This window comes from Phalaenopsis equestris, unplaced genomic scaffold (assembly GCF_001263595.1).
Source record: "Phalaenopsis equestris unplaced genomic scaffold, ASM126359v1 Scaffold000002, whole genome shotgun sequence".
Classification (NCBI taxonomy): Eukaryota; Viridiplantae; Streptophyta; class Magnoliopsida; order Asparagales; family Orchidaceae; genus Phalaenopsis; species Phalaenopsis equestris.
The window spans coordinates 32,676,361-32,703,531 of NW_018164444.1; the positions used below are offsets into that span (position 1 = coordinate 32,676,361).

General features: G+C 34.5%; 1 protein-coding gene across 3 annotated transcripts in view; it reads left to right on the top strand.

Moving 5' to 3' along the window:
* Positions 1–11,684: 11,684 nt before the first annotated feature.
* The window catches only part of LOC110024751 (nuclear transcription factor Y subunit A-7), a 42,019-nt gene continuing 26,532 nt past the window's right edge, over positions 11,685–27,171 (top strand). For all 3 annotated transcript variants that reach the window (XM_020724900.1, XM_020724907.1, XM_020724916.1), the window contains exons 1-2: positions 11,685–12,014; positions 25,182–25,330. In XM_020724900.1, the coding sequence (XP_020580559.1) occupies positions 25,303–25,330 (28 nt within the window). In that variant the 5' untranslated portion in view covers positions 11,685–12,014; positions 25,182–25,302. The remainder of the gene's footprint in view (positions 12,015–25,181; positions 25,331–27,171) is intronic.

Genomic DNA, 27,171 nt, shown 5'->3' on the forward strand with positions numbered 1-27,171 from the left:
ATTAAATATTAATCAATAACTTCTTATTCTGTTATGAGACAATGAGTATTGATGTTTCATATTTTGTTCAAGTCATCTTAATCCTCCAAAAACTCCCATGAATTATTATTCCCCTAAATGATTGCAAAAACATATTAACAATATTTATATTCCAATGAGCATTTGTGTTTTAACTTATTTGAGTTTATAGTAATCTATTGATAGTACTATGGTTAATTTGCACTGTGGGGGATCACACACAAGAATTTTGAAATTTCTCTTATGATTGAATATGACATCAAGAAAAAATATATTATTTTGATGGATGAAAATACTTCCCTCTAATGTATCCAATCTTGAAGTAATTGTTTCACTGCTCTACTGGGCTACAAAAAACTAATTTTAACCTATCTCAAAAGAATAATGTTTATTTTAATTATGGAATCTCGTATCCCTAAATAGGAAAACCCATTTAGTTAGTTATATCTTAAGAAAATGATATGCTTAAAAAAAGGCTTTAGTAAAATATTGTAACTTGGAAGCTCGGCGGTTACTCTAGTCTATCTTATGGTTGGGCTTTACAATTATGAACTTGATGTTATGATTCTTGTTTAAATTAAATAAATTTTTAGAAACTTAAGACTTATATTTGACAAAACAAGTCATCCAAAAGCCTAAGAGAAGTTAATTTTGTGTCAATAGCAACCATATAAATTTAGAACCTGAACTAAGGTGGATTCTGTCACTAAGTTACATGCTCAAACCTAAATAGAAAAGTGGGACTTACCATTCCTGCCAAGAAATGGAACCCAATCTAACTCTCCTGAACTTAAAATCCTTCTAGAATAAACTAGCACTTCTTATGCTTTAAAATCATGAGGTTAGTCACATGCATGTTAAAAGTGTTAGGTTGCTTTTATTTTGAAGATGAGTTGGGACTTACAACCCAATCAAAATTTCAGATGTATCAGACAGATGTATGAATTTGACTCAAACATTTTATCATTTTAAAACCTTAAATTTTATTATTAAATGAAATATGACATCAACTCAATCGAGCTAATTGAAAATGGTAGATTTGATCAATCGGGACACAGTTAATTATACTCTTTTTAATGGGACTCTAGTAATGCATTATAAGCAGTGAAAAAGGATTACACAAGTTCTTATATGGTGCATGACAGAAGATTCATTAAGACTAATGAATACAAAATGTATATTCACTCATTAAGAGTAATGATCCTCAAGGGTCGGATCCCCCTTCTGTCCAATATGTGAATGCCCGGAAAGATATGAACTGGGTACAATACGATGTAATCATATGCATATGGTTCTGCTAATCATTAATTTTTATACTTGAATTTTATTGAAGTTAGGGGGTGATTATATGCATGTCAAAGCAAAAATCTACTCATGTGAATGAGAATTTTATTTTAGGTACGAGTATTGTTTTTTTTTTTTGGTTATAGGTTAATTTTAAAAAAAATAAAATAAAATAATATTTTTGGTAGAAAATCTCACATCCTAAGAGCCAAGCATAATCCGGGCCTAACCATACACATAATAATGTAAGGAAACCTAAGAAAAAGCAAATATTTCTAACATGCATGAAAGCATACATGCGAGCATGTAAATAAAACAATTAATAAAAGAAAATGTGGGCAATTGAATGTCGTGTACACCTAAAAGAAAAGAAAATGAAGCAGTGGAGCATCTGCCCTTCATAGAGCCCAACCTATACCTACAATAGTTTTATCAATTTCTTGACTTTATGAGTGTTTCCAGCCTGTATTATGGTAATTTAGGGTTCATTCTTGTTTCGTCCTCTTATTGAGGTTCAACCCTGTCTTTGATGTTCATCCTTGTGATGAGATTTGTCCTTCCTCCATCCTCAAACAAGTCTAGCTTTATACATTTCGATCATCCAACCCAGCTAATAAGAATTATCAAAACTCTAGACTCAAAGAAAAGAAGATCCAACGCTTATTACAACACCTACAAAAAATTGTTAGTAAAACAAAGCACAATCAACACAAGCATCACACAAATACTACTTGGACATAATAAAATGTTGTATCACCATACCCTCTATTCTACTTGGTTGTGCTTGCATATGGGGGCACATAATATCTACTACCTATAAGAAACATATTTTTTTTAAAATGAACTTGTACCCCTTTTCTTTATCACTTGTTAGCATGACCATCTGGAAGAAATAATATTAATAGGGTAAATGGTATCATGGTATACAATTTACACAAACAACAGTTGCCCTAAATTTTCATTTTTAATGACAAAATTATAACATCATTCGTATTTAATTCAAACATACAAGTTGTTCTTGTAAAATAAGAGCACACACAATTTTCATTGGCCTAACCTAAGTCTCTGGACTAGCAAAGACGTGTAAGAAGATGGTGTGAGCGTAGACATTTTCATTTTTCGTTTAAGACGTAATTCACCTTTGGGTTTCAATTTCATTACCATTGGTTGACTAAAGTTCAAGCTATTTAAGTATTGTGCATGCACTTTGATTTCATTTTATTTAGGGTTATAAAGAGCACTGTGAGAAGTGGGACCCACCTAGATAGAAGTTCTGCTACTCACAACTCCCTAATCTAACAGGGAGGAATATTTCACTCAGGAAAAGTGGCATGCACCACTATGAGAAACTAAGGGTGAATTAGTTTCATGTTTTTTTGTATTTAAAGTTTTTTCATTGAATTTTAATTCAATTTTAGGTTTAGGTTCAATTCAATTAGTTTCAAGTGAGCTTAAGTTGTTAAGTCATCAAATTAGGATTTCAAGAGTATGTTATGAAAGCCCAAGTGATTGGGTGTAAACTACGAGTTCATAAAAGCTCACCCAAGAAAGCTTATGATCAATTTTAAGAACTTAAAGATGGTTAGGAGATCACCGTATGTCGTCTTAAGTTAAGGTTAACCAATTTTTTTTTTATAAGTCATTAAACTATCCAAAATATGCTCCAAATATTTACTAAATTACATTATATATCCATTTAAAGTTAAGATTGATTTTAAAAAATTTTCAAGTCTTCTTCTTTTTTTAGACCATTCTTGAATTTCATTAATTATTAATTAGTTAATTAATTTAATTTCTCAAAATTAGAAATTTTCTTTTAATTATGAAAAACATTACAAGTGGGTTGAGAATATTTTGTCTAAATTTACTGTAAAAATTAGGAATTTGTTAAATGTATTTATTGAGTTGTTATTTATTTAAGATGTAATTGATTTTTTATGAATTTCAAATTTAGAAAATTACTTTAATTGATAAAATAAAATTTTGTCATAATTTTATAATATTTTCCTCTATTCAAAACATCTAAGAAATTGAAATCTATTTAAGTAGATCAATTCATATGAGTTCTTAAAGTTCAAGTTATTTAAAAGGTATTTAAATTAATTTTGTATTTTCTAAAATTTAAGACTTAATCCAATACTCTTGTAATTTTAATTAATTTTATTTGTTTTTCTTATTTCAATTTTTATGGAAAATTACCCCGGCATGTAGAACCACCCAATGGAACCACCATGAATTTTAAGGTTCATTGAATAATCTTATAACTTTTTTATAAACTTTCTTAACTACATTGATTAATTAAATTAATCAATATAAATTAATTATATTTTTGTAAAATATGAAAAGTTTTCCTAAGTGTAGGAGATGAGGCCCAACACCCAAGAGAAATTCCCCATCTCACTTGGGCTGATAATTAAGGGTTTATTAAGTTAAAGATAAATTAATTCCTTGATTAATTAGTTAATCAATTAATTAAATTAATTAAATCCCCTAACCACCCTTATCTATTAAAATTAACCCCAAATTTTCTATTTAGGCTTTTGGGAGCCCAATTAGTATTAGGATTAACATAACTTAAAGTTGAGGTGACTTAACTAAGTTTTAAGTAATTAAAACCAAATAATAAATTATGTTAATTGAAAATTTAAGGAAAAACTTCACAAATGACAATAAAAAATCTTGAGGAAATTATCAAAGGTCCACATAAACCTAAGGAACTCACTATAGGAAGTTGGAGACCTAAGCAAGTCTAATTAGGGTTTAATAATTTTTGGTATTTTTCAAATCAACCCCCAAATTTTTACATATTACCAACCTTTTCATCAAATAGTCAAATATCATAATTATTATCTATTTTTTTCATCTTTTTTAGGTTCACCAAATCAAAGGGGGAAACCTCAAGAAGTATTCCCATTTACATTTGTACCACCTAAATTTTCATAGTTACATACTCAACACTCAAGGAAAAAATATTACATCAGAACTCCACACGTAGAGTTATGTGCGGAGTTCAATGAAATCACGCCACACACGTGAATGTGAGAAAAAAAATAATCGGCCCGGTAACACAGGAGAATATTCCCCTCGTGTTATTCAAGTGTTATTGTATGTTATTCCAGTGTTATTGATGTATTATTCTGTTATTATGACATCAGAAATATTCCCTTAACACAATAACACATGAATAACATACAATAACACATGAATAATACGAGACATTGGACTCTGCACGTAAATCTAAGCGCGGAGTCCTGATGTAATATTTTTTCGCACTCAAGGCCATAACATCTCTTCACAAACATCATTATTATTAACATTTTAGTAAAATACATCTCTTAATGTCTATATTTATGTCACCAAAGTGTGATGAAGTACATATCAAACTTCATATATAAATAAGTAAGAATTGTGTGGTATATATGTAAATTTTCTAAAAAATTTAGGAGCACCATACCAGCCCCATCTAACTCAACCTGCTTAAGGAGACCTGTTCTATTAATTACTTTTCTAAGTTGACATGGAAAATATAATACTAGTTCTAATCATTTTTATAATTGTCATTAACAAACGTCATTAGTTGGAGTATTAGGTCATGGCTGGCATTTGGAGGAAGCAGATTTGTTTCGCAAGAAGTACACGAAGGCATGGATGGCGACCATCTCTAATGAGGAAAAATTGAATATTTGTCATAGTGTAAAGCACAATAATTTATAAATAATAAAATAATAATTTTATTCCAGTCAAATTTTATTTTAATTGGATTAAATAATTAGGCTGAAATATGAATTACGGTACAGATAGCCATTTTACATTAATTTTATTTATTTATTGAGGTAAACATAATTTATTTTATATTGAATTAAATAGCTCTACAATATTTCAAATACACTAATTAAATAGCTCTAAAATATCATGACGTCGTTTTCTGCGTTTTGAAAACGCATAAGCTGCCAAAATGCAGTTTACCCAAACAGGTCAGGTGCGTTTTCAAAACGCCACCGCACCAAATAAGTTGCCCCAAACGGGCCCTAATACAAATAAAGATTATTTTTTCTAATGCTAAGAGTTTAGTGAAATTAATCAAGTAATGTACGAAAAAATGGAGCAAAATATCTCAAGTATTAGAATTAGATGGCTTAATATTTTAAATTTAGCTCGAATATATAAAATAATATATTATTATTTGGACGAGATATAATATTTTTCAATTTTTTGAAAATAAACAATCTTATAAAATAAAAATAATAAAACATAAAACTATCTATAAAAAATAAAACATTGGTACATTTCATATGATAGAAAGCTAATATAAAAAATACAGCGTGTATATTGCATCTAGAATATAAATATGTTCTACTAACATCTATGACATTGTTGGGTGGTATGGCTCAATTGTGTATGGTGTACTAAAGTTCATCGTGATCTGTCCTATAAGTGAAGTTGTTGCTGCTCTATATTATATGATGGCTACATTTGATATATCTTCAGGGAGTAGCGATGCATGTGGATAACTTCTGAAGAGTGTAAGTGGATGGTTTGTGGTCCAAATATGTCAGCAGACGCCTGGGGAGGTTGGAATATCAAGATGGGAACATACGGTCAGACAAAGAGTACTTACCAAAAAATTTCATTGCTTAAATAAAATCATACAAAACATAAAAGTCTCAATTTATATAACAACCTTTAATTTATAAATAATTATTCATTTTAAGCTTTACAACTGGAAGAAAATTAAAAAATGAATGTTTCATAATGTCTTTGTGGGCACCTTGATGTTTGTGCACATAATATCTCATATCATTTTATTCTAAGAGAGGTTTTCCTGATAATATTAGCAACTAAAGGTATAAATTAAATTACTTGTCACGAGTAGTCACTTGAATGTAAGCAGAATTCTTTTAATTAAGAGCATTCTCGGGCATCCCCAAAGTTGTAATTAAACAAAGGGAAACATCATTTTAGGAGTTGCTCTTGACTCATGAACAAGCATACACACTTGAATCTCTTGTTGTGAGTTAATTTTGTAGGGTCTTCTTCGCGGACGTGTTTCAAAGAATATTTTACTTGAACCCTTTTAGATATATGTTTTTGCTGGCTACCGCTGGTGGGAATTTGGCATTGCTTTATCATTTTCTTTTTACCCTCAGCAATTCAATCGTTGCCCTTTCGCAAGCATCAGTGGTGTTGTACTTTTGATTGATTTCTTAACCTTTATATGCTATTGATTATTGTCTCTTTTTGCTTGGTAGACATGACAGACAAGAAGATGATCGCGTTCGCTACTGTCGAAGGAACCCCGTTACATTCTCTTTGAATGTTATCTATGCCTCGAGAGTGCCATAAACTTTGGTTCTTTCAAGCACCTTGTAGGATTACCATCCATAATCCCATGCTCGCTGAGGCATCTGCTCTCAACACTCCCCCTAAAAAATGGAGTCGTGCATATCAAGCTACTCCCGCTATGGTGGCTCATGTCGTACCACCCCTTTTGCGAAGAAAAGGTCGGAGCCTGACAACAATGTGTCGCAGTGCTCGTCATTCTTTTCCAGATTTTCGGGTCGTTCCTCCATGCTTTCTAATGGCATGAGAGCCGTTACTCATGTCCCTATTGTGGTACCCAACCATGTTGTCCCGAGTCTCTCTAAGGCTTCTCTTACTCCTATAATGGGTGGGAGGGCCCGTATGACTAGGAACAGGTTGATATGGTCCCAACGGTAAGTTTATAGTGTTGTTTCAATTTCACCTCTGATGGAGTCTCAGATTCCCATGACTGAGAATCCTTTCACTTTTTTTTCCGGCTATGTAGACGACGTCCTAGCCTGGATAGCCAGGGGGTACCCGTCCTCGGGACACAGGCTTTCCTAAACCCGCTATCTAAATTGATCGCTCTGCCATGAGTCTTCTAACAAAGAAGATTGACGAGGCAGTTTTCTCCTTAAAAGGAAAGGGCCCAATTTTCGGGGAGAAGTTCATGGTGAACGTCTGACGTTCAAGCAAGACATGGAGCAAATCCTTTACGTTCCTCACCCTCAAGTTCCCCGTAGTAGGAGACTGGGGTCTACCCATCGGTCCACTGCGAGGCCTGGGTTCCTACCCTCTGTCGTATAAAACATTGAGCTTGTTTTGGAGCCCCTAAAGTCTCCAGATGTAGAGCTTCATGTGGATGCACCAGAGTCGAGTTTTGTTCCCATTACTAGTGATACTATACTAGTTTTGTCCCTACCCTCTGTTCCCATTACTAGTGATACTATACTAGTTTTGCTACTTCCTCTGATGCTTCTTAGCATGAGCGAGCACTTTAGGATGCACATTTGCAATCTTTAGTGGATTCAAAGTTTAAGGCCTCCTTAGCAACTAAAAAATGAGAGGTCGTAGTGAGGAGAGGCTGACCTTTTTCTGAGGCGTATGAGTATATTATATATCCTTCGGGGTTTGTCCCTCAACAGTTCAAGCAATTTGATGGGGTCAGAAATTCCCGACGGCATATTACCCAAATTTGAGCATTGTGTTGCAACGTCGACAACAATGAAGTTTTTCTCCTTTGCTTTTTCGTCACTATTTTGGTTGTATTTGTTTTTGAATGATATGTCGATTAACCAAAAAAAAGCCTTCAAAATGTTCACCGAGTTAGAGGATGCGTTTGTGAAACGTTTCACTGCCTCTCAACACCAGTCACCGTGAGTGATCTATAAATGAACCCAACAAAAGACCAACGAGTCTTTAGTGAACTTTATTATTCATTGGAGATATTTGAGTATGAAGTGTGAGCCATTCCTTCAGGAGCAACATGTTGTTGCACTCCTCATGGAAGGATCAAAGACCCAATTTTTGTCTTGCTTATAATCACCCCTATAAAAACTTTTGGAGTGTTGATATAAAAATTTGTTAGCCTACAAGATGCTATAGGGATTTTGGTCCTTGTCTGATTATAAGACCAAAGGTAAAAGGTCTTTTATAGCGGGTCCTTCGAGAAGGACGGAAGATAGCTTAGTTTTGATGACAATGGATAGTAAGCTGAAAAAGCTTGTCATGTTCTCTGAACAAGCTGGCTCACCTTTCTAGAAGTGGAAAGCCTAGTCTCCTGAGTGAAAGAAGCTTAAAGTATGCTCTTTCAGAAGAGAATGTTTTATGAAGATTTTCTAAAACTTGATCAAACATGGTATGCAACTTTCTCAACCAAGAAAACCCAATGAAATTGAGAAGATCGGTAGGCCCAACTACTGCCACTACCATAGGCACTTGTGCCATTTCTTGGAAGAATACTATGTGTTCAATAATTGACTTGAAGTCTGCCATAGAGCTGGAGAGATCGAGATTCTGGAGTCGTACTTGGAGAAGCCTCTTTGAAGAGGATCAACCAAAGTCATTGCAACCATTACGATCACTTCTATTACTGATTTTGCTATTGATTTACTTTCTTTCTTTTCATATGCAATTGTGAGCTCAAAGCAAGGTGCCTGTTCCTCCTGATGCCTTGTGTAGTTTTGATGAATCAATGAAAGAAGGCACGAAGTACTTTTTATGTGCTTTGTTTTTTTATGGTTAGCTCTCATGAGCTTGACATGGATGATCAAATCGAAGGAGAGGAGCAATACCCACTATTACCCTCCTTTGATGGAGCTTACCGCACATGATGATTTGAGCAATTCATCAGACGGTGTAGGTGATTGTAAGGCATGCTTTGATAGTTTTGTACCTTTTTATTCTCATTTAAATCCCACATTAATCATTCATACAAAAGTTGTCTAGGGTTAGCACTAACTCCACTTAATTTGGATTTTCATTAAATTTAAGTGATCTAATTCCATTTAAAAATTCCCAAAAAAAATAGAATTGATCTCCATCATCTGTATATTAATTTCAATATATATTTTATCTTTTAAATGATGTTTTTGTTCAAACCCCAAGGACAAATTCAAAACCCCATTTAATTTTCCATTTTGCTACAAATTTATGTACATTCAAGTTAAAATTATGAAAAAAATCTTAAATTTTTTTTAGAAAATGACATTAATCAGTGTACTATCGTTTTTAAATAAAATCTTGAAGATCCCCCATGTATTTTAAAATATGGAGAAAAATTCTTAAACTTGGTCAATTATGTCGAAAACTGACCCAATTAGTATATTTATCATATTTCCCCCACTTAAACCCTTCCAAATACCTTCAAATTCTTTAGAATTATCCTAAAAATTATTTTAAACACCCCTCTAGAGTTTCATATAAATAAGTGAATTTGCAACATCAATTTGGTATTATAGCAAAAAATTCCTGAGATTCATGATTAAAAAATTGGTTTAATGAGTCTTCTTTTCCATGTGATCGTAAGTTGAGGCTATAAATTTGGTGATTTTACTGGTGAGATAAAAATGTTCACAGATATCTTCTTATGATCATGTTGATGCACTTTGGTGAGAATATCAAAAGATTATACTTTTTTGCCTTTAATACTTGTTTAAAATATCCTTCATAGACATCTCTTTCCCATTACTAGTAAACTCCACCCTCATTTCATGAAAGAAAAAATTATGAGGAGCTGCAAAAAAATTATGAGGAGCTGCAAAAAATGATCAAGCATTATAGCGCAGAACAAGCTCAAATTTTGAGAGTAGACAACACTTGAGCATTGGAAGGCGGTAAACCATCACAAGTGTTATCTTATAACAAGCAACCTACACCTTCAGATACTCCACCGCCAAGTGTAGGTCAAAATAACTCTTCAAAAGAAGAGTTTCTCAAGGTCCAAAGGAATTGATGTGACACTGTGTTAATCAAACTATAAGAGGACTTAATTCAAGAGACCAAGCCAAGTCAAATGATCAAAAAATGAAATGCATGAAGAATTACGTCACTTTTATATGTATGTTTTTCGTGGAGTCTATTAAGTTATTTTATATTTTATTTATTTGTAGAATCTTATGTTAAATATTCAAGTTGTTATGTGCTCTTTGGAGTGTATTTAGGTGAACTTGAGTGCACCAAAGTAAGTGTGGAGTAAAGAAATGGCCGAACACATAGTTATGAGGTGATTATGGTTGGTCACATGTGAAAAAGGAAGGTAGTTATTGGTGATTTAGGTAGCTCTCAAGTAGTTCCGAGGTGGAAAACATCATTTCTCCCTCTTTTTGTGTGCTTGAATTTAATTAGATGTTGTGAACTTTATTTAAAAGTATGATAAGAGGAACATAACGTGAATTTGATGTGAAAATTATTGACTTTTGAGTGAAGAACTCAAATTAAGGAGTGACTTGGTGGCTTCCTCCAAGGGTGTGGTTTAGCGAGCATCATCCCTCATTGAACTTTGGTGAGTTTAGGATTTATTTCATCTCCTTGATGTACAATTTTATATGATTTCTCTTTAGTGAAATTTTGTGTGTTTGTAAGGAGTGCTTGAATAATTTTATCTTTTTGTTCTCATTTAAATCCCACCTTAATCTCCCCCTGCATAGGTCGTCACGGTTAACCCTAACCATACCTAGTAAGGATTTTGGCTAAATTTGAATGATTTAATCTCATTTAAAGATCCCAAAATTTTCACAATTGATTTACATCCTTTGTTGAGTAATTTTCATATAGATTTTAAGTCTTAAATTGTATCTTTGTTCAACATCCAATCTCAAAATAAAAACCCATGTTATTTTCTATAATGTTTATGGTTTCTGTAAAATCATTTTCAAATTCGGAAAAAAAAAATCAAAAAAATTCCAAAAAAAAAAAAAAAAACTTTGATATGTCTACTATCATTTGCAATTGAATTTTTAAAATCTACTTTGCATTTTAAAATTTGGAGTAAAACTTTTGAAGTTGGCCAATTAAGTCTCGAACCGACCTAATTAGCGTATTTACCATAATTGCTTCACTTAAACTCTGCTAAAAAAAATTCAAATTCGACAAGTCATCCCTAAACTTATTGGAGTTCCATTAAAAGAACTGAATTTCCAAAAGCACTCAATTCTACATATTTACTAATATAACACCTAAATTTTAACTTTTACATACACACCACACGTTATGCACCAAAATATATATTTTACATTTTAGAAATATAGTGACAATGAGTGCTAATGTAATATGTATGCAAATACGAATGTTTAAGTGATAGGTTTGTCGTATACATAAGAATTGTATGGTATGTATGTAAATAACTATTTTTTATAATTTAGTCCTCATATTCATAAATTTTCATACATACCAATCAATGCCCTTTAATTTACATACCACCTAAATTCTAATTTTTACATACATTACATATGCATGATATTTGCATTGTGATATGAATGATAAGTGGTATAAAAGTAAAAAAGTCAAATTTAAGTATTAGATCTGCAAATACGTAGGAATTGGGCGGTTTGTATTTAGATGCCCCTTTTTATCGGCCCGCGCCCCCCGCCGCAACCGGGCTGGCAGCGTCGGCCACAATCTGAGGGGGACCCTGCCCAGTCTGTAGAAAGTACCGTTATGGTCCACTGGCCGCGCAGAGCTATAAATAAATGGGCGGCTGTGATCGTCAAACAAACTTCGAAGGTTCTCCAATCCTAACCCTTCACTACCCATGATCCCTCGCCAACAGTGTCTCGCTGGCCCAAATCCATGCCCTCTGCATCTTCATCAGAAAAGCAAATCAGATAAGATCCTTTTCTAAAGGAGGAGTAATCAGAGAGGAGTTCGGTGTTATCCAGTTCGAGATTCGTGAAATTGGACTGCGAATTGAGGTAAGAGGAAGAAAAAACACGGGAAAGTCGTGCGCGCAAACCCTAGTTTTTATTTCTTTGAAATTGTGTTGTCCGATTTTTAACCTATTTTATTTGTTTTTGATTCTGGCTGTTTTCGTAGTCGGAATCTTGTTTTTCTGTGTCACCGGCATTGCAGTAGATTGCTGTATTTTGGGGCAGAGATGCTTTGTATCAGGGGATTAGAAACTGCAGGATTTTTTTGTAGTTTCTGTGGCACAGTTGGAGTTTATTTTATTTTATTTTATTTTGTTCTATTTTGATGCTAGAGATCTGGGCGGAAGGGGGGGGTGTCGGGGTGGGCGTGGGTGGAGACTTGAAAGTTTAACACCCGTTTGGTCATATTCGAATTCCGGTTTCAGATTGTCGTCATTTTTTATTCCCTTCACTTTAATTTTATACAAACGGCCTTTTATGATGAATGGGGATCGAGTTTGTGACCTCATTTTATAGGAGGAATTATCCTGCTCTACGAGTGGTTGCCAGGCTTTCCGGCTGATTTGTGCCTCTATGGGTATGAATCTTCATGCAAGGATTTTTTTCCATTAGGTGGAAGTATTATCTTGTAGATGTCACAATGACTATTAACCGTTTGAAAATGGAGTATGAATTTTTTGTGATTGTTTGGTGGATATGCTTTATCATGCATGCAGCAGAGTGAGCGACATCTTTCTTAAAATCATTATAGCAATGCGCCCATCAGCTATTTTTCTATAGGACGCTATAATGCATGCCTCATAGTGCTCTCTACTTTGTTTGATTCAATATTTCAACTAGTTTTGAATTGTTTTTGTTTGGATTTTCTCCTAAATGTTACCAAAATCTAAGCACACATTTTGAACAAATCTGATAGAATATGGATGATGTGCTCTGATTGCTCATCAGCTTGTGGATGAAACTTAACACTGAAGTTAATTTGATTGTGTGGGCCCTCTTGAATTGATTTAATGATTTAGAAGCTAATTGACCATCCTCGTTTGAAACAATGATGCAGGGGAAACCATGTAAATGAACAATATCTTGTGCATAGAGATGGATTAGCTTATATAAGATTAGTGCTTTATGCTCAGACAACAAATGTGCCCTTTTTCTAAGTTTAACTTCTGCAACTTATATTGTGTAGTGCTTTAGTATTCTTGGTAATCTAGTTACAAAAACCATTGCAATGTTGTCCCCCTTCCATGGTACAGACAAAGGCAGTAGAGTTTTGCATGGTTATCCAACTTCCACTACTTGGCAGGAATAACACTAATTCATGAACTTAGTTGCATCCTTCTTGCGTTAAGAATTAAGACCACCAATATAATTTCATTAACCATCGACTCTTTTTCAGCTATAATGTGAATTTAGTACTTTGTTTAATGTGTTTCTTGGAGAATGACCTTTTTTGTTTCGTTGCTGTTTACATAGAATAGTTCCTTGAAATGTAGAACTTTTTTATCATCCGCTTTAAAATCCTTTCACTTTTAATTCTTAGAGAACACCTTCCACGTAACACATTATGGATCTTTTTTCTGGGTTTGCTATCACTTTCTTAATCTACTCAAGGGGTGATGACTAGTTTACTTGTGAGATTCCCTAAGTTAATGAGAACAAACTTCATGCTTAAGGCATTGACTATCACATTGGAATTTTTGGGTTGACAACGATTGTGGAAGCCATAATTATTTAGTAACTCTAGGAACTTTCTCTATCTTTAATTAAGTTTGCACATGAAGACATATTTCATTATTGTGAAAATGTCCACGCATCACCCCATCTTTTAAGAGCAAAAGTTCCAGCTTCTAATTACTAGTCATGTGTAAGACAACTCTTCTAGTGCCACTATAGTTGTTTGTATGCATAGGTGATCACTTTTCCAATCTACATAATTAAAATACCTAAACCTTGCAAAGAACCATCTTATAAAATTGGACCACTTTAGTTATACTCAATAGCACAACATCAACAATAACATCTTTTATCCTACTAAGTGGGGTCAGCTACATGAATCCTTTTGCTCAATTGTGTTTTATTTAGGTGTACCCTTACTCTCCTAACACTGTCATCAAATGGTTAGCGATTAATGTTACTAAACCATCTAAGGCGACTCTCTCTATTCTTGTCGGTCACCAGAGCTACTCCGATTCTTTCACGAATATATTCGTTTCATTTTTTGTTCTAAGTGTAAAGCCACTCATCCTCCCAAGTCCCGAGCTTTCTCTTCTCAACAATACTTAATTTTATGCTTCTCTTTTATAGGCCAACATTTTGCACCATAAAGTATTGCAAATCTCACCACCATATTATAAAAATTTCGTTAAGCATTACTTTTCTATCACACAATAGACCGGTTCATTCCTCCATTTCAACCATCCAATTTGAATTCTACTAATAACATCCTCGCCTTTATTCCATCACTTTGAACAAGAGACCCAATATATGTAAAACATTCACTCCTTTAAATGACTAGATCGCCAACTATTATAACCCCACTACTGCTACCAAAATGATATTTCATATATTCAGTTATAATTTTACTCAAACGAAAGCCTTTAGATTCTAAAGTCGATCTCCATAAATCAAGTTTTCTTGAGCTCTCTCTTGTCTTATCACAAGAAGGATATCATCAACGAAAAGCATATGTCAAGGTACATCGTTCTGTAAATGTCCGCTAAGAACATCCATAACTAAAGCAAATAGGTAGTGTCAAAATTAATATTGAACTATTCCTTCAATGAACTCTTCAAATACTTGAGCCCAATGGAAATTCACTACTTTATGAAGTAGTTAATATAATAGTTATGGCCTTTGTGAGAATGCTTGGACACATCTTCTGTGCACAATTAATATGGGAAAACTCATTTGAAAGCTTTTTTTTGAGCCTTGACCAATCCACAATGGCTTCCATCTTTTGAGGATAAAGTAAAATATATGTAGTTATGGGTTTGAAATACTTGTAGTATATCGAAGCCAAAAAAGGTAACTTCACAAAATTTCTTCAAAATCTTCTACAATAAGGCTTGGCTTTTGGTTGACACGCATGCATGTGAGAATGAAATAGGAGATGAAAATGAAAGTTGTACATAAGTCTTGATACTGAAACTTCCAGCCTTGCAAGCTACCAATACTTTTAAATGTCATAAAAACTTTTAGGAATTACAACAAAATAAAAAATTTGAGTGAATTTTTGTTTCTACAAAATTCAAAAGGGTGAAAAATTTTTCTTGAGTAATAGCACCTGAAGGGGAGAATCACAGAGAGGGGTACACAACAATATACCCACTAAAAAATTTATATCCTTCAAATTATGCAGCTGCAGTTGATATTTTTACTAGTGAACATTTCTAATAATTTTACAAATTGAACCAATGAGCCATCAAATGAAGGAGGGAATGTGTCCCCCTTCTTGAATACCTTCTATGATCAACATTGAAGTTCGTGCAAATAAATTGCTATTAATAGGTCGATAGAATCTCCAATACAATCTAAAACTTAATTTTGTGGAGTCATGTTTTGTTTGTGGGTCATTCTAGATCCTTGCTAACTCGAGGAAGAGTGAAGAACATATAGAGATGAGCAAAATGGTGGGGAAATCTACTATAAGACCAAAATGCTTTAGTAAAATAAGGTAGGATGCATAATCCATTATCCAAAATCCTTGACACATGTTGAAGATGGTAACTTGACATGTGTTTTGCATGTAAAGTAGGGTTTGTGCAAGCAAGCCGTGTAATGACCTTGCAGGCTATGTTGAGTAGACAAGTGAATTGGCGGTGCAACTAGGGGTGTGCATTATTTGGTCAAAACTGAAAAATCTAACCGAACCGATCAAGTTTGGTTGGTTCGGTTTGGTTTTAAATTTTGATTTTGGTTTTTTAGTTTTTAAAATTTCGAAATTTGGTTTCAGTTTTTGGATTGATTTTATTTTTATTAAACGAACAAACTGAAAAATCAATATTTTATTAAAAAAAATTATTATATTTTAATTTAATATCAAATAAACTAAGAAAATTAGAATTTTTACTATTTTTAATGTTTGATTGAAATAAATAGAGGGTTCATGAAAGTAAATCTATATTATGCGAATAAGTTATGAAATTTGTAATGCTTATTCTTAGCCAAATTTTAATAAACAATTAAATTTCAAAATTTCATTACTGAACCGTTTAAACTGAATCAAACTTCGATTCAGTCGGTTCGGTTTTATCAGAATTTAGATTGCTTTAGTTTTTTGGATTATGGATTTCGGTTATAATAGGTTTGATCAATTTTAAAACAAATCCATCTGAATTGACTGAATGCTGACCTCTTGGTGTAACATCAATGTAGAACACTTACAACATAGGAAACAGTAAAGATGCGTGCAAGGGGGGAGTATGTGCGGGAGAGAGTAAGCGAGGTAGCGGGTGGCATTGGGGAGTTATCATGTGAAGAGAGGGGGCTTGTTATTAGGTGTGTCAGTCGACCATTGGTTGTATTCACAAGGAAGCAGAGTTGTTGTGGATAGTATCATATACATGTCAACATTGTGATTGGGCAAATGACATAGAACATTGAATTGGGCAGAGGGAGGACAACTATAGAGCTCTTCTTCTACCCTCGAAGGTCCCTTAGTTTAGACTCTACTTTTAGACACACATAAATGATGGAGACTCAATCTCTCAATCACCTTAGCTCTAGGATTATTCTAATTAGGACCTTAGCCCCTTTTAAAGGACTTAATTATCACCCCAACCTTCATGTGGCATATGACCATGTGGATATCTTGACCTTGGTTCAAAGACAGACACTAGACTAGTTGGTTTTAAATCATGTATAACCCTGTTTTTATTAATTTTAGGCCAAATGCTAGACCTTGTGCTCCATTTAGGTTATCCTAACCTTCATTAGGACTAAAGAAACCTAGTAGGTCTTCTTAAGATTATTAATTGTCAGACAATTTTGGGCTGATCAAACAACAAATCCATTTTTTAGGTGGCCATTCTAATTCTTATTGAGTAAATCCAAGAAATTTGAATCTTTTGGCGCCTTTGGCTTTGGTCCAGCTCTTTATGCTAATTTCTCTAACACCATGCGAAGGGCCTTTCGGTTCATTTTTCCATCTTTATGCCTCTGATAAATAACTTTAACCTCAATGGTTGGCTCCAAATGTGGCACCTGACACCACTATCTCGGTGTCAACCCTCTGGGTCCCTTAACCTTGTTGTTCTCCTTAGCACTTGTTCATTAGATGGTATCTTCCATTTGCAGTAGATGATGTGCAAATCACCTTCTCAATATCATCATTTTGATCTATAATTGGTTGATGACTCTTAGTCCATTAACATCATTGCCTTGACCCCTAAAACCTTCTCGATCTCATCATTTTGGCCGGCATTAGGTTGACTACTTATACTCAAATTGTTGTACTCGTCATTTTCCTATCTAGCATCATCACGAGCTTAATGCTATCATTTTGATTAGTACTCAATATACAAATCTCAGCATGACAATACCTTGCCTTAGCGATCATTATCATCTTTTGGGCAGTATAATTTTGGTCAACACTTGACCAACAACTCTCTGCCAAAGATATTCCTCTTGGTCCCATCTTTTCAATCGACACCTGAGAAATAACTTTCCTGCAATTGGTTTCCTTAATTAGGCACTTTACTGTGAAATCTCAGCTTGCCATCCACTTGGCGTGTGCCAACTTATATCACCTCGTGCACATTCATTTGGCCTACTGAGAATCCCCTCCTAAAATCACTGACTATAAGCGCACACCGAGATACCCTTCCTTAGGGATATATGCATGTCGAGCTTGCTTTCTAGAAAGTTGTGAATGTAGACAAATATATATTTCTTTTGCTTTTTCCCATTTTTTTTGCTAAGATCTTGTGTATAATGTGATATTTGATAATTTTTTGTGTAGATTTCATTAACTGCACAGGCTGCCTATGATCAGTCGTAGTTGTTTTCTTGCCATACTTTGGTGCAATAAAGTCCAACTTATCTCTTTCCAAAGATTTGGGAAGTTGGAAAGAGCTCTTTCTCTCTTCTCTCTTGTTTTCTCCCATTATGTTTGAAGAGCGGAGATGCTAGCCGTGATTAGTATGAGTTGCTTTGAAATGTTGTATGTAAATGTCATAGATAGGACCTATGGTTGTCATTCGAGCTTATTGCAATAAGTATAGTCTCGACCTCGCTTCCATCCATCATCTCAAAGTATGTTCCGATGCTAACCATCTTATGCCCTTTAATAGTTTCATATAGGTGAAGCGGGAACTCATTGTCAGATAAAGCCTTTTCAACCATGTTTAGAAAATTATAGAAATCCTGCTATCTAGGCACCATGCTACTTTTTTGGCATCCCGTCACCTTCTGTGTCCCGCTTCTGTCGGTCTACCTTTCATTTGCTCAAGATAGATTTTCTTAACCTTAGATAACCTTCTAATGTTTCATCTTATAACTACTTATCTCCTTTTCTTGAGATAGCTTGTTGATATCTAATCTCAAGGTGCCAGCTATCTTTGGTCCTCTTCTAGGTCACCTTTTAGTCTGATAACCCGCTAACTGGACACTCTGTTGCTAGCGCTTCTTATTGGTTCCTCCAGTTGTCCACATTGATTCCATCTGACGACTCACTACCATCACACATAGACTTCACTTGATGGTTCTTAGCAAGCTGTCTCCCAGCACCATTCAAGAAATTTGGTTAGAATCAAATGGCTCTTGGCTTGACCCACGACCTTTCATGCTTAGGTTCAAATCAGCTTATCATCTCTTGGCAGAGTCAATCGGGCACTGCCTTTGTGCCCTCAACCAATGAGTTTCACATCCTTTGGAGGGATTATTATTGAACTTTTACATGGGATTTTTTCAATGCCCCTTCAAAGGGTCAAGCAAAGAATAACTTCAGCACTTTTTTGGTAAGGGATCTAGTGAGAACTGTAGGACATTTGATTGCTTATAAAATCATCGAGGCCCACTTTCTTTTAGAAAGCTCATATTAGATTAAACTCGTTAGATTAGATCCAAGCTTGACCAAATATACACTGTACCTGGCATTTAAATCCAGACAAATATTTGTAGACCTGTACTGTCAAAATTCATGAAAATTATGTTTACTTTGCATAAATTAAGAAAGAATATGAAAATGTGGAGGAGGGAATTTGAGGATTTTGTCCTTATATTTTAGTTTGCTATATTTCATGACTTTTGTCAACTAGTTGTCGCAATTACGCCAATTTAAATGTAATTGTATAAAAAATGCATAGATTATGCCATTGCATATTGCCTGTTATGCACGTAAACATTCTCACTTGCACACTCGTAGGCTCCTTTCTGCGTTGTTGGTTTTAATTAGTATTAATATGTATTTCCGCTATTCTTGTTTAGTCCTTAGGGATTTATTGAAAGTTTGTAAGATAATATTGTGTTAATGGATGAAGCGAACTTTTTAGATGTAATAAATTGCTTAATATATTTTTGCAATGATGTATTATAATGTTAGAGAGGTAAAGCTCATGGAGTGCTAAGCGCGAAGCCTGAGTGGGCAAGGATATGAAATTTTTATTATTTTCTTCATTCCACTTCATCACATCTTCTCTTTTTGCTGTTTTTTTAGAGAGAGCTAGAGATTTATTGTTTTCCTTATAAATTACTTTTAATGCTTTCCATGTTCTGTTAGTCTTATAGGGCAAAGCTCATGGAGTGCTAAGATTGAAGCTTGAGTGGGTGAGGATATGAAATTTTTCTTATTTTCTTCAGTTTACTTCATCACATGTTCTCTCTATTTTCTATCTTTTTAGAGACAACTAGATATTAATTGTTTTCATTATAAATTATGTGTAATAGTTTTGTCATTCTATTAGGTTTATAGGGTTTTATCCAAATTTAAAAAAGGATGAAAACACTTTTTAATTTTTTAGGCATTGGTCCAATATTCTACAAAATTATGAAAATAAGCATTCATTTAGTCTATGATTCAAAAGAATGCATCAACCTATCGAAGACTGTTTAACCAGGTATATCACTATATCATAGATTATGTATCTTGTGGTACAGACACAAGATTACTAATAGAACATCGAAAGCATTACAGACAATTTCATCAACATAAGGCTTTTATGCATGCAAATCAGGCTAATAATATTATTATCATCTGCTTAAATCACTCATTTGCATATCATGTAATTATGTTTGTAGGGCGAGATTGTAAGATTCATTTTTCTCCATATTGATCAACGTTCTTGTATTGCATAGAGACTTGATTGATGTGGCTTTTAAAACTCATTTGTGCAGCCTAGTGGCATTCTATGTTCATAGGATGCTAGACTAGTTATTGAGATTCCTTGTTTTTCGTGGTTGGATCTTTAAGTCCCTTTTTAGGCAACTTTTCACCAGGCAAAATTGTCTCATATGTCCCATTTTTTTGTTAGATTTGGGAGGGCATTCGACCTAGGTGGTGTTATTAGATTCAGCTTAAAAGCTCATTTTTATTGTTGTAGAGTCGCATGTCCTATCTTCTCGCTGCTTGTGAATCCAAATAGCCCCTTGGGATATTGTGAGTTATTGGGGCCTTTTTTATGTAGTTATTGTTATAGAAAGTAATAAGTCTTAACCTTGAATATTAAGAAGCTTGTATATTAAGAAATTTGATATTTGTCAGCTTAATTAGAAGAGATCTTATTATATGATTTTTTTCTATATTAGAGTTATTCATAATCTAGAGAGTTTGGAGTGTGTAAAAATATGCAATATAGATTCTCAATTGTGAATAAGAGAAAGAGGGAGTTTTCCCATCATATGGTATTAGAGCCTCGTCGAATAGTTTCCGTTTTAGCCTTGTTCGTCTTCGACGTTAGCCTCCTTTGTCTAGATCGTGAAACTTTGTTTTGTTTGCTAGACTTTGACCTCGCTGACACTGCTAAGTGTCGAAGGTGTATTTCGCTTCATCTTCGTCATTCAACAACGTCATCGGTGCTTTGGTGCTTTGGCTTCATTCTGTATCGATGGGATTAGAGCATTGACAAAAAGCTCTAATCTGATTTGGCTTTGATCGCTCCGTATGCTTTGATATGAGCCGTTTGCTTAGGTCGATTTCGTTGGTGCTACATTTGGTTGCTTCTTTCAGCTTAATTGGCATAGCTGGCTCATTTATCTGGGTGTATTCCGTTGCTTATTACTTCTTTTTCTTCGGCGATTGCTGAACTATTCATCATCGGGTTTTTTTTAATCTCTTGGTGCTTTGACCGTTACTTTGGCTCATTCTTCAGTACTGAATGACATAATTTATGTTTGGTGAATAAAAACATCTTATGAATGGTTTGGTTTCATCTGTGACTAAGATTACATATAAAATGTTAAATGACAACAATTTTTTTACTGGAATAAAACTGAGACTACCTAAGAAGTATCTCTTAAGAGAATCATCGCGACTGTCAGTATTGGTCGCTTGGGCCTTCTTCCCTTCACTTTGTTTGTGATCAACAGAGGGAAATGACCGGATGAGTAGCTTCCCTTCTCCTCTTCGTCCTCCTCGTTCTCCCTCTACTGTTGCTTCTTCTTATTCTTCTTCCTTCTCCCTTCCGATCTCGCACATGCCGGCTGTCTCTTGCTTTCTCTCTCTTTCTCACTCGCTTCCTTTATTGAGTTCGAATGAGGAGTCGAGGGGATAACCTCGACTTAATTTTCCCATGGGCGGTGGGAAAGATATTCAAACGACACTTGTGAAGCAGTTGTTGTAACAGTAAACATTGTAAATTTTTTCTTTCTTTTTGTTAATTAATTATTATTATTTTTGTTTATTATTACATCATTGCTCTCGTAGGTCTTTCTTTCATGCTAGTTTCATTAAATATAGTATCACTTCGACTTATTTTGTGAGTACATATCCTCTCGATCATTGTATTGGCACCCAACAACTATCCTATGTTATCCATCACGAGCACATCTTCTTTTGTTTTATTTCTTTGAGCCTAAAGCTTTTCTTGTTAGTTTGTTGCCTTTACTCCTATTTGCTGAGTCGATAATTCAAATAGAATTGTTTAAGTAATAATGATCTTGGGTCTCGGACATGATATATAATTAATATGGGGTTTTGCTTATTTAATACTTCAGCAGCCGAGTTAAATAAACTTCTTTTGGTTTTCATACCATTAAGGGAAATCTTTATAATACATTCCAATATGTTTTTTAATGGTTCTTACAAATTCTTTTTTTGAAGTGTTGGTTGCCATTACCCGTGGCCTCTATCTTAAACATGAAATCCATTGTAAGCTATTTCCAAGTCAACAACAACTAGCGATGGGATGCAAAAGGCTGTACCAATTATGCATGAGAAGTTATAGCGTGGTTTGCTTTTTTCGGTATGCTTCATCACAAGTTTGTGGATGGGATTGCAAGTCTCTTTTTAATATCACTTAATGGGAACTAGGGCACAGAGAGTGGAGAACTCCAATCCATTGTGAGAGAGAGAGAGAGAGAGAGAGGAGTCTGAACTTGCTTGTAATCTTATAATATTCATGAGATTGAAGTTCAACGTAAGAGCGTCCTTTATAGTGGGATTCTTATGACTGGAAAGGAATTGAATAAATGTGAAGTCACTCGTCAATAGAGGGAATATTCATGATTCTTGCATAAATGGTTACTCATTATGGAAGAATCTACAAAAACATGAAAATCTCTTTTACAGAATACATATATATCAAACAACATTTCATTGGCATTTTTGATGACGTGACACCTTATATTTTAGCACATTGTATCATATTTTGTCTTCATCTGAAACAATATTGTATCATTATTGGATTAAACCTATACAACTCCAAGGCCTCTTCCAAATATTTATTGACAATTATGAAATTCAAAACGAGGAGCAAACTTTTTATGGCAAGATGAGCAAAAGTCATTTCAGGTTTGGTGTGAAATTTTTGAAATTAACTATAGAAGGTTCTATTTTATAATAACTTGTTTAGACAAATATGCATGCGATCTCTTAACTAAGCAACAACTAAGGGGTTGTTTGGAATCACATTTTGTTTTAAAAAATCAGAAAATAAAATAAAGTATGTTTGTTTTCTGGTTTTTTACATGTTTTTTATTTTTTTTTTAACAAAGGTATTTTTCTTTTTCAAAAACACAAAACATAAAAACCTTTTTTTTTCAAAACAGCTCTCACCATCCCGACCCCGAGCCCGAGACCCCTGTGTATTCTTTACGCCGATGCCGATGCCGATGCCGACGGTGGCGCCAACGCCAATACAACTGCCTTCATTGATGACGATGTTGATGCCTATGCCTTCTTTGCTTGTGACACTGAAACGTATGCTCGCCCTCGCCATCTCCCTTAACATTACCACCTGACACTTTAGCTCCCATGCCGAGATGCTCAAATTCCTCGTTAATCCTCTTCCACTCCCTGCATCTTCTTGCGAGACTCTGAGATCACCAATGTTGAGCGGCTCAATGTCAAGAATTCCTACTCGGTGAATGGAGGTAGCAGTCTCAACAGTCTGAGATTGCTGGCATTGAAGAACGAAGTGTTCGATGGAGGCGACGACATTTGTTGGAGGGAAAGCAGAATGGGGTATTCAAATGAGGGCGGTTGGGGGGGCGGCGACGAAGGCGACGTGGTCGAGGAGGTGGGTTGTGGCCTCACGGTAACCAGAGGTGGGTTGCGGCCTCCGACGATGGGCTTGAAGACGACGAGTCATCGGAGCAATAGCGGAGGAAGAGGTAGAGGGAATAATTATATTTTCTTTTTTTTATATTTTACTTTTGAAAATAGAGAAATCATAAGTGTTATCAAACATCTTTTTCTTTTACGTTAAAACAAATATAAAACAAAATAAACTAAAAATAAAAATATAAAACAAACACAGAAAGTAATCCCAAATAGCCCCTAAGAAAATCATAATTGCTATTGAATCAAGAAGAGGATTATGGGTATAACACCCGCCTCTCATCCTCTCGTGATAAGGATGAAGACTGTTTTTCTTCCATTTGGGAGATATGATCATGGATTCATGGTCAACTATCCCTTGGCATTATGTGCAATTATCATAACCCTTCTAGATGTTAGGAGTGTTTTAAGAGGATCACGCCTGTAGTGTGTTAGAGGGAGCGAACAAATTTCTATTTGTAAGGAAAATTTGGTTATTGCGGCTACTTCTATCCATGTTCGGTGGATTGTGGTGCTTCTTTCCTTTATAATTTCTTCAAACTCTTCGCTTAAGATGATATTTTTGGATCTTAATATGAAATGATCTAAAAGATGTGAGAGACTGTGTATGTCATCGAGGTATCAATGATGTTTGGCTAATCCCAAAACTATGTTGACCAAGTGCTAGGCATAGGATACCTTAACCAACAACATTGAGTACGGTTGGGCTCCAGCCGAGTCAAGTTGTCCTGGTATGATCTAGCCCAAACTATCATTTGGGTGTTACGGTGCTTAGGTTTCTTTATTTGGCTGGCTTCTTTTTGCTGACCAAATTGAGGACTCTTCAGATATTGATTGATGATGTTGTGATGGTTATTTGCATATATATGATTCGGAAGTCACTGAGCTTTGGTTTGTGCTTTCCCTCACAATGCTTCAAATTTACTTGTCAATTTTAAGCTCATTATTGGCCTATGTGAAATTGGAAGTGAAGCAAATCATATGTATCTGTCATAAACCGGTTAATTATATCAGTGTTGCTCTATTTCAGAAAGTTATCATCTTCTAATTGAGTTTATGTTGCTTTCTGGCAGAGAGAGTTGTAAGTGCTATTCTGTTCTTTTAGGTCATTGGAGGCAGCATTTCATCTGCGAAATTTAGTGGACTTAAGAAAATATATTAGCTTTAGGGTGTCACTATCCTAGATGATACATTTAACACTGTTTTCTAGAAAGTTTTCATACTAGTCCTGTAAAATTATGAAATGTTATTTAATTTAATTTTAGATATGAAATTGGTTCCTTGCCATGCAACTACGTGTTATGAAGTTAACCGCTGTTTGTTTCAGGGCTTAGCTTCTCAACTGAACTGATTCTTAGATTGTTTAGGATTGATATTATTTCCTGTTTTATCATATTCTATATACTAATGCATTCTTGGAATTGAGTGCCAGGATGTTCATGGGTTTTTGGCATGAGTTGGAAGCTGATTCAAGCTGATGTCTTGACTCTTAATTTCAGGATCTGGTAGGATACGCCGAAGTTATTTATGAAGATCTATGAAACTTCTCATGGAACAATTTAATTATTCATCATTTTGTCTTTCGCCACCGCTAGTAACAGTTTTGTTTTAACCTGCATAATGACACCCGCTGAAGCTGATTCATCTGGTAAAAGTCTACTTTATTTCATCCCAAGTAAAATTTGCTATTTACTTTATTACTATTTTTATTTTTGAACTTATATGTTCTAGTTTATTAAATGTGCAAGTGTGCTATTTTTGTGCTTTTGAACTGCTTTGTGCATTTTTCTAAAAGAAAGGTTAATGAATAGTATTTGATAGAGAATGTTGGGTATGATTAAGTTTGTTGTATTTCTATTGGTAAGTTCATAACATAGAAATCAAATTAAGAAAGATATGGGTATTTCTTCATGATGCGGGTATCTCAAAAATTCAGAACCGTGATAGGGGCAAATGCAGGATCCCGTGATCTACCATTATCGCAGGATCGGACAACAAGATTTGTGCTTGTAAAATCTCTGAAACAGGATATTTCACTATTTTTCTACATATGCTCCTGTGGGTCTGTCCCTTTTTTAAATAGTATTTTAATTTAAATTAGGATTATTTTGAGGGGAACTATTTATATTATGTTATTTTCTTATTTTGGGAAGACTTTCTGCTTTGGTTTATGCATTTGGAGATTGTGTTATCTGATTTTTTGTTTTAAAGAGTGTTGTCTCATTTTCTTATTGCAAGTGGTGAGTCTATAGCTTGTTTAGGAATAGGTGGTGGATCTACCTTGAAAATTATATCGGGGCGAACTCATCATTTTGACGTACTATCTGTTGTTTATGGACATGACCATTGCCGGACCTCTGCAATCATCTTCCAAATTTCGTGGATTTTGCATATTCTCTTCCCCTTGCCATTCCAATGGACCTTAATGCCAAAATCTATCCTTCAACTCCTTATAGGACACTCGAAACGGTGTCATTTGGTATCATAATCTAACAAATCCTAAATTATTGGGGATTTGTTTCTTTTCCAACTTCTGAACCAAAAATCTGTTTAACCTAATCTAATGTTTCCACTAAAACGTCCCTACACCTACCATTCCTAACCCTAACCCTAAGCCACATTGTCTTTGTCAGATGAAATCCTAATTGGGAGAAAGAGACATCACGCCGTCGAGAAGAAACATGGAAAGAGATGTCTAAGAATTTACATAGAAATGCATAGGAAGATCATTCAATTGTATAAATTTTGTCTCCCTTGAGAGAAGACAATTAGAGGTCACCGACATAATGGAGAATTTCCGGATTTATAACAATGAACTAATGTACCGATGATTTGACATTGAATACTAGTGGAGGGAAAATAAATTTGGGGTGAAGATCGATTTGTTAGATTTTGGCAGATGTTTGGATTCAGATGAAATCATTGAATGGCTTCAAGCAGTAGGATAGTTTTTCTTAGTACAAAGTCGTTTTCCAGGTTAAGAGAGTTAAATTGATGGCTATCAAACTTAAAAAGAACACATCATTGTGGTTGGAGAATCTTAAATGTCTTTGACAGCGGGAATGGAAGAGCAAGATCACTGTATGGTGAAATAAAAAAAAGAAAAATGTAGCACAAATATTTTCTCTCAGATTATTGATATGTTATGTTCTTAAACTTCCATAACATTCGTTAGAGATATCCTTCTGTGGAAGATTATGCACTCAAATTTGATTAACTCATGCTGAAATGTTAGTGGAACCCGAGGATCACATAGTGGTGAGCTATTTTGGAGGACTAAAGCCATCCGTCGACAATGTGGTGCAATTATAGTCTTATTGTTCCACACTCAATGTGTCAATCTTAGTTTTGATTGTTGAGAAACATCATTATCAGGGAACTATCACACCTTATAGATAAGGCTCAACCTCAAGACCAAATACTAAATTGTGGCCAATAGATCATCTAGGCTAGCCTCTTTGGAAGGAGAAATCAACTCAAAGTTAGAAA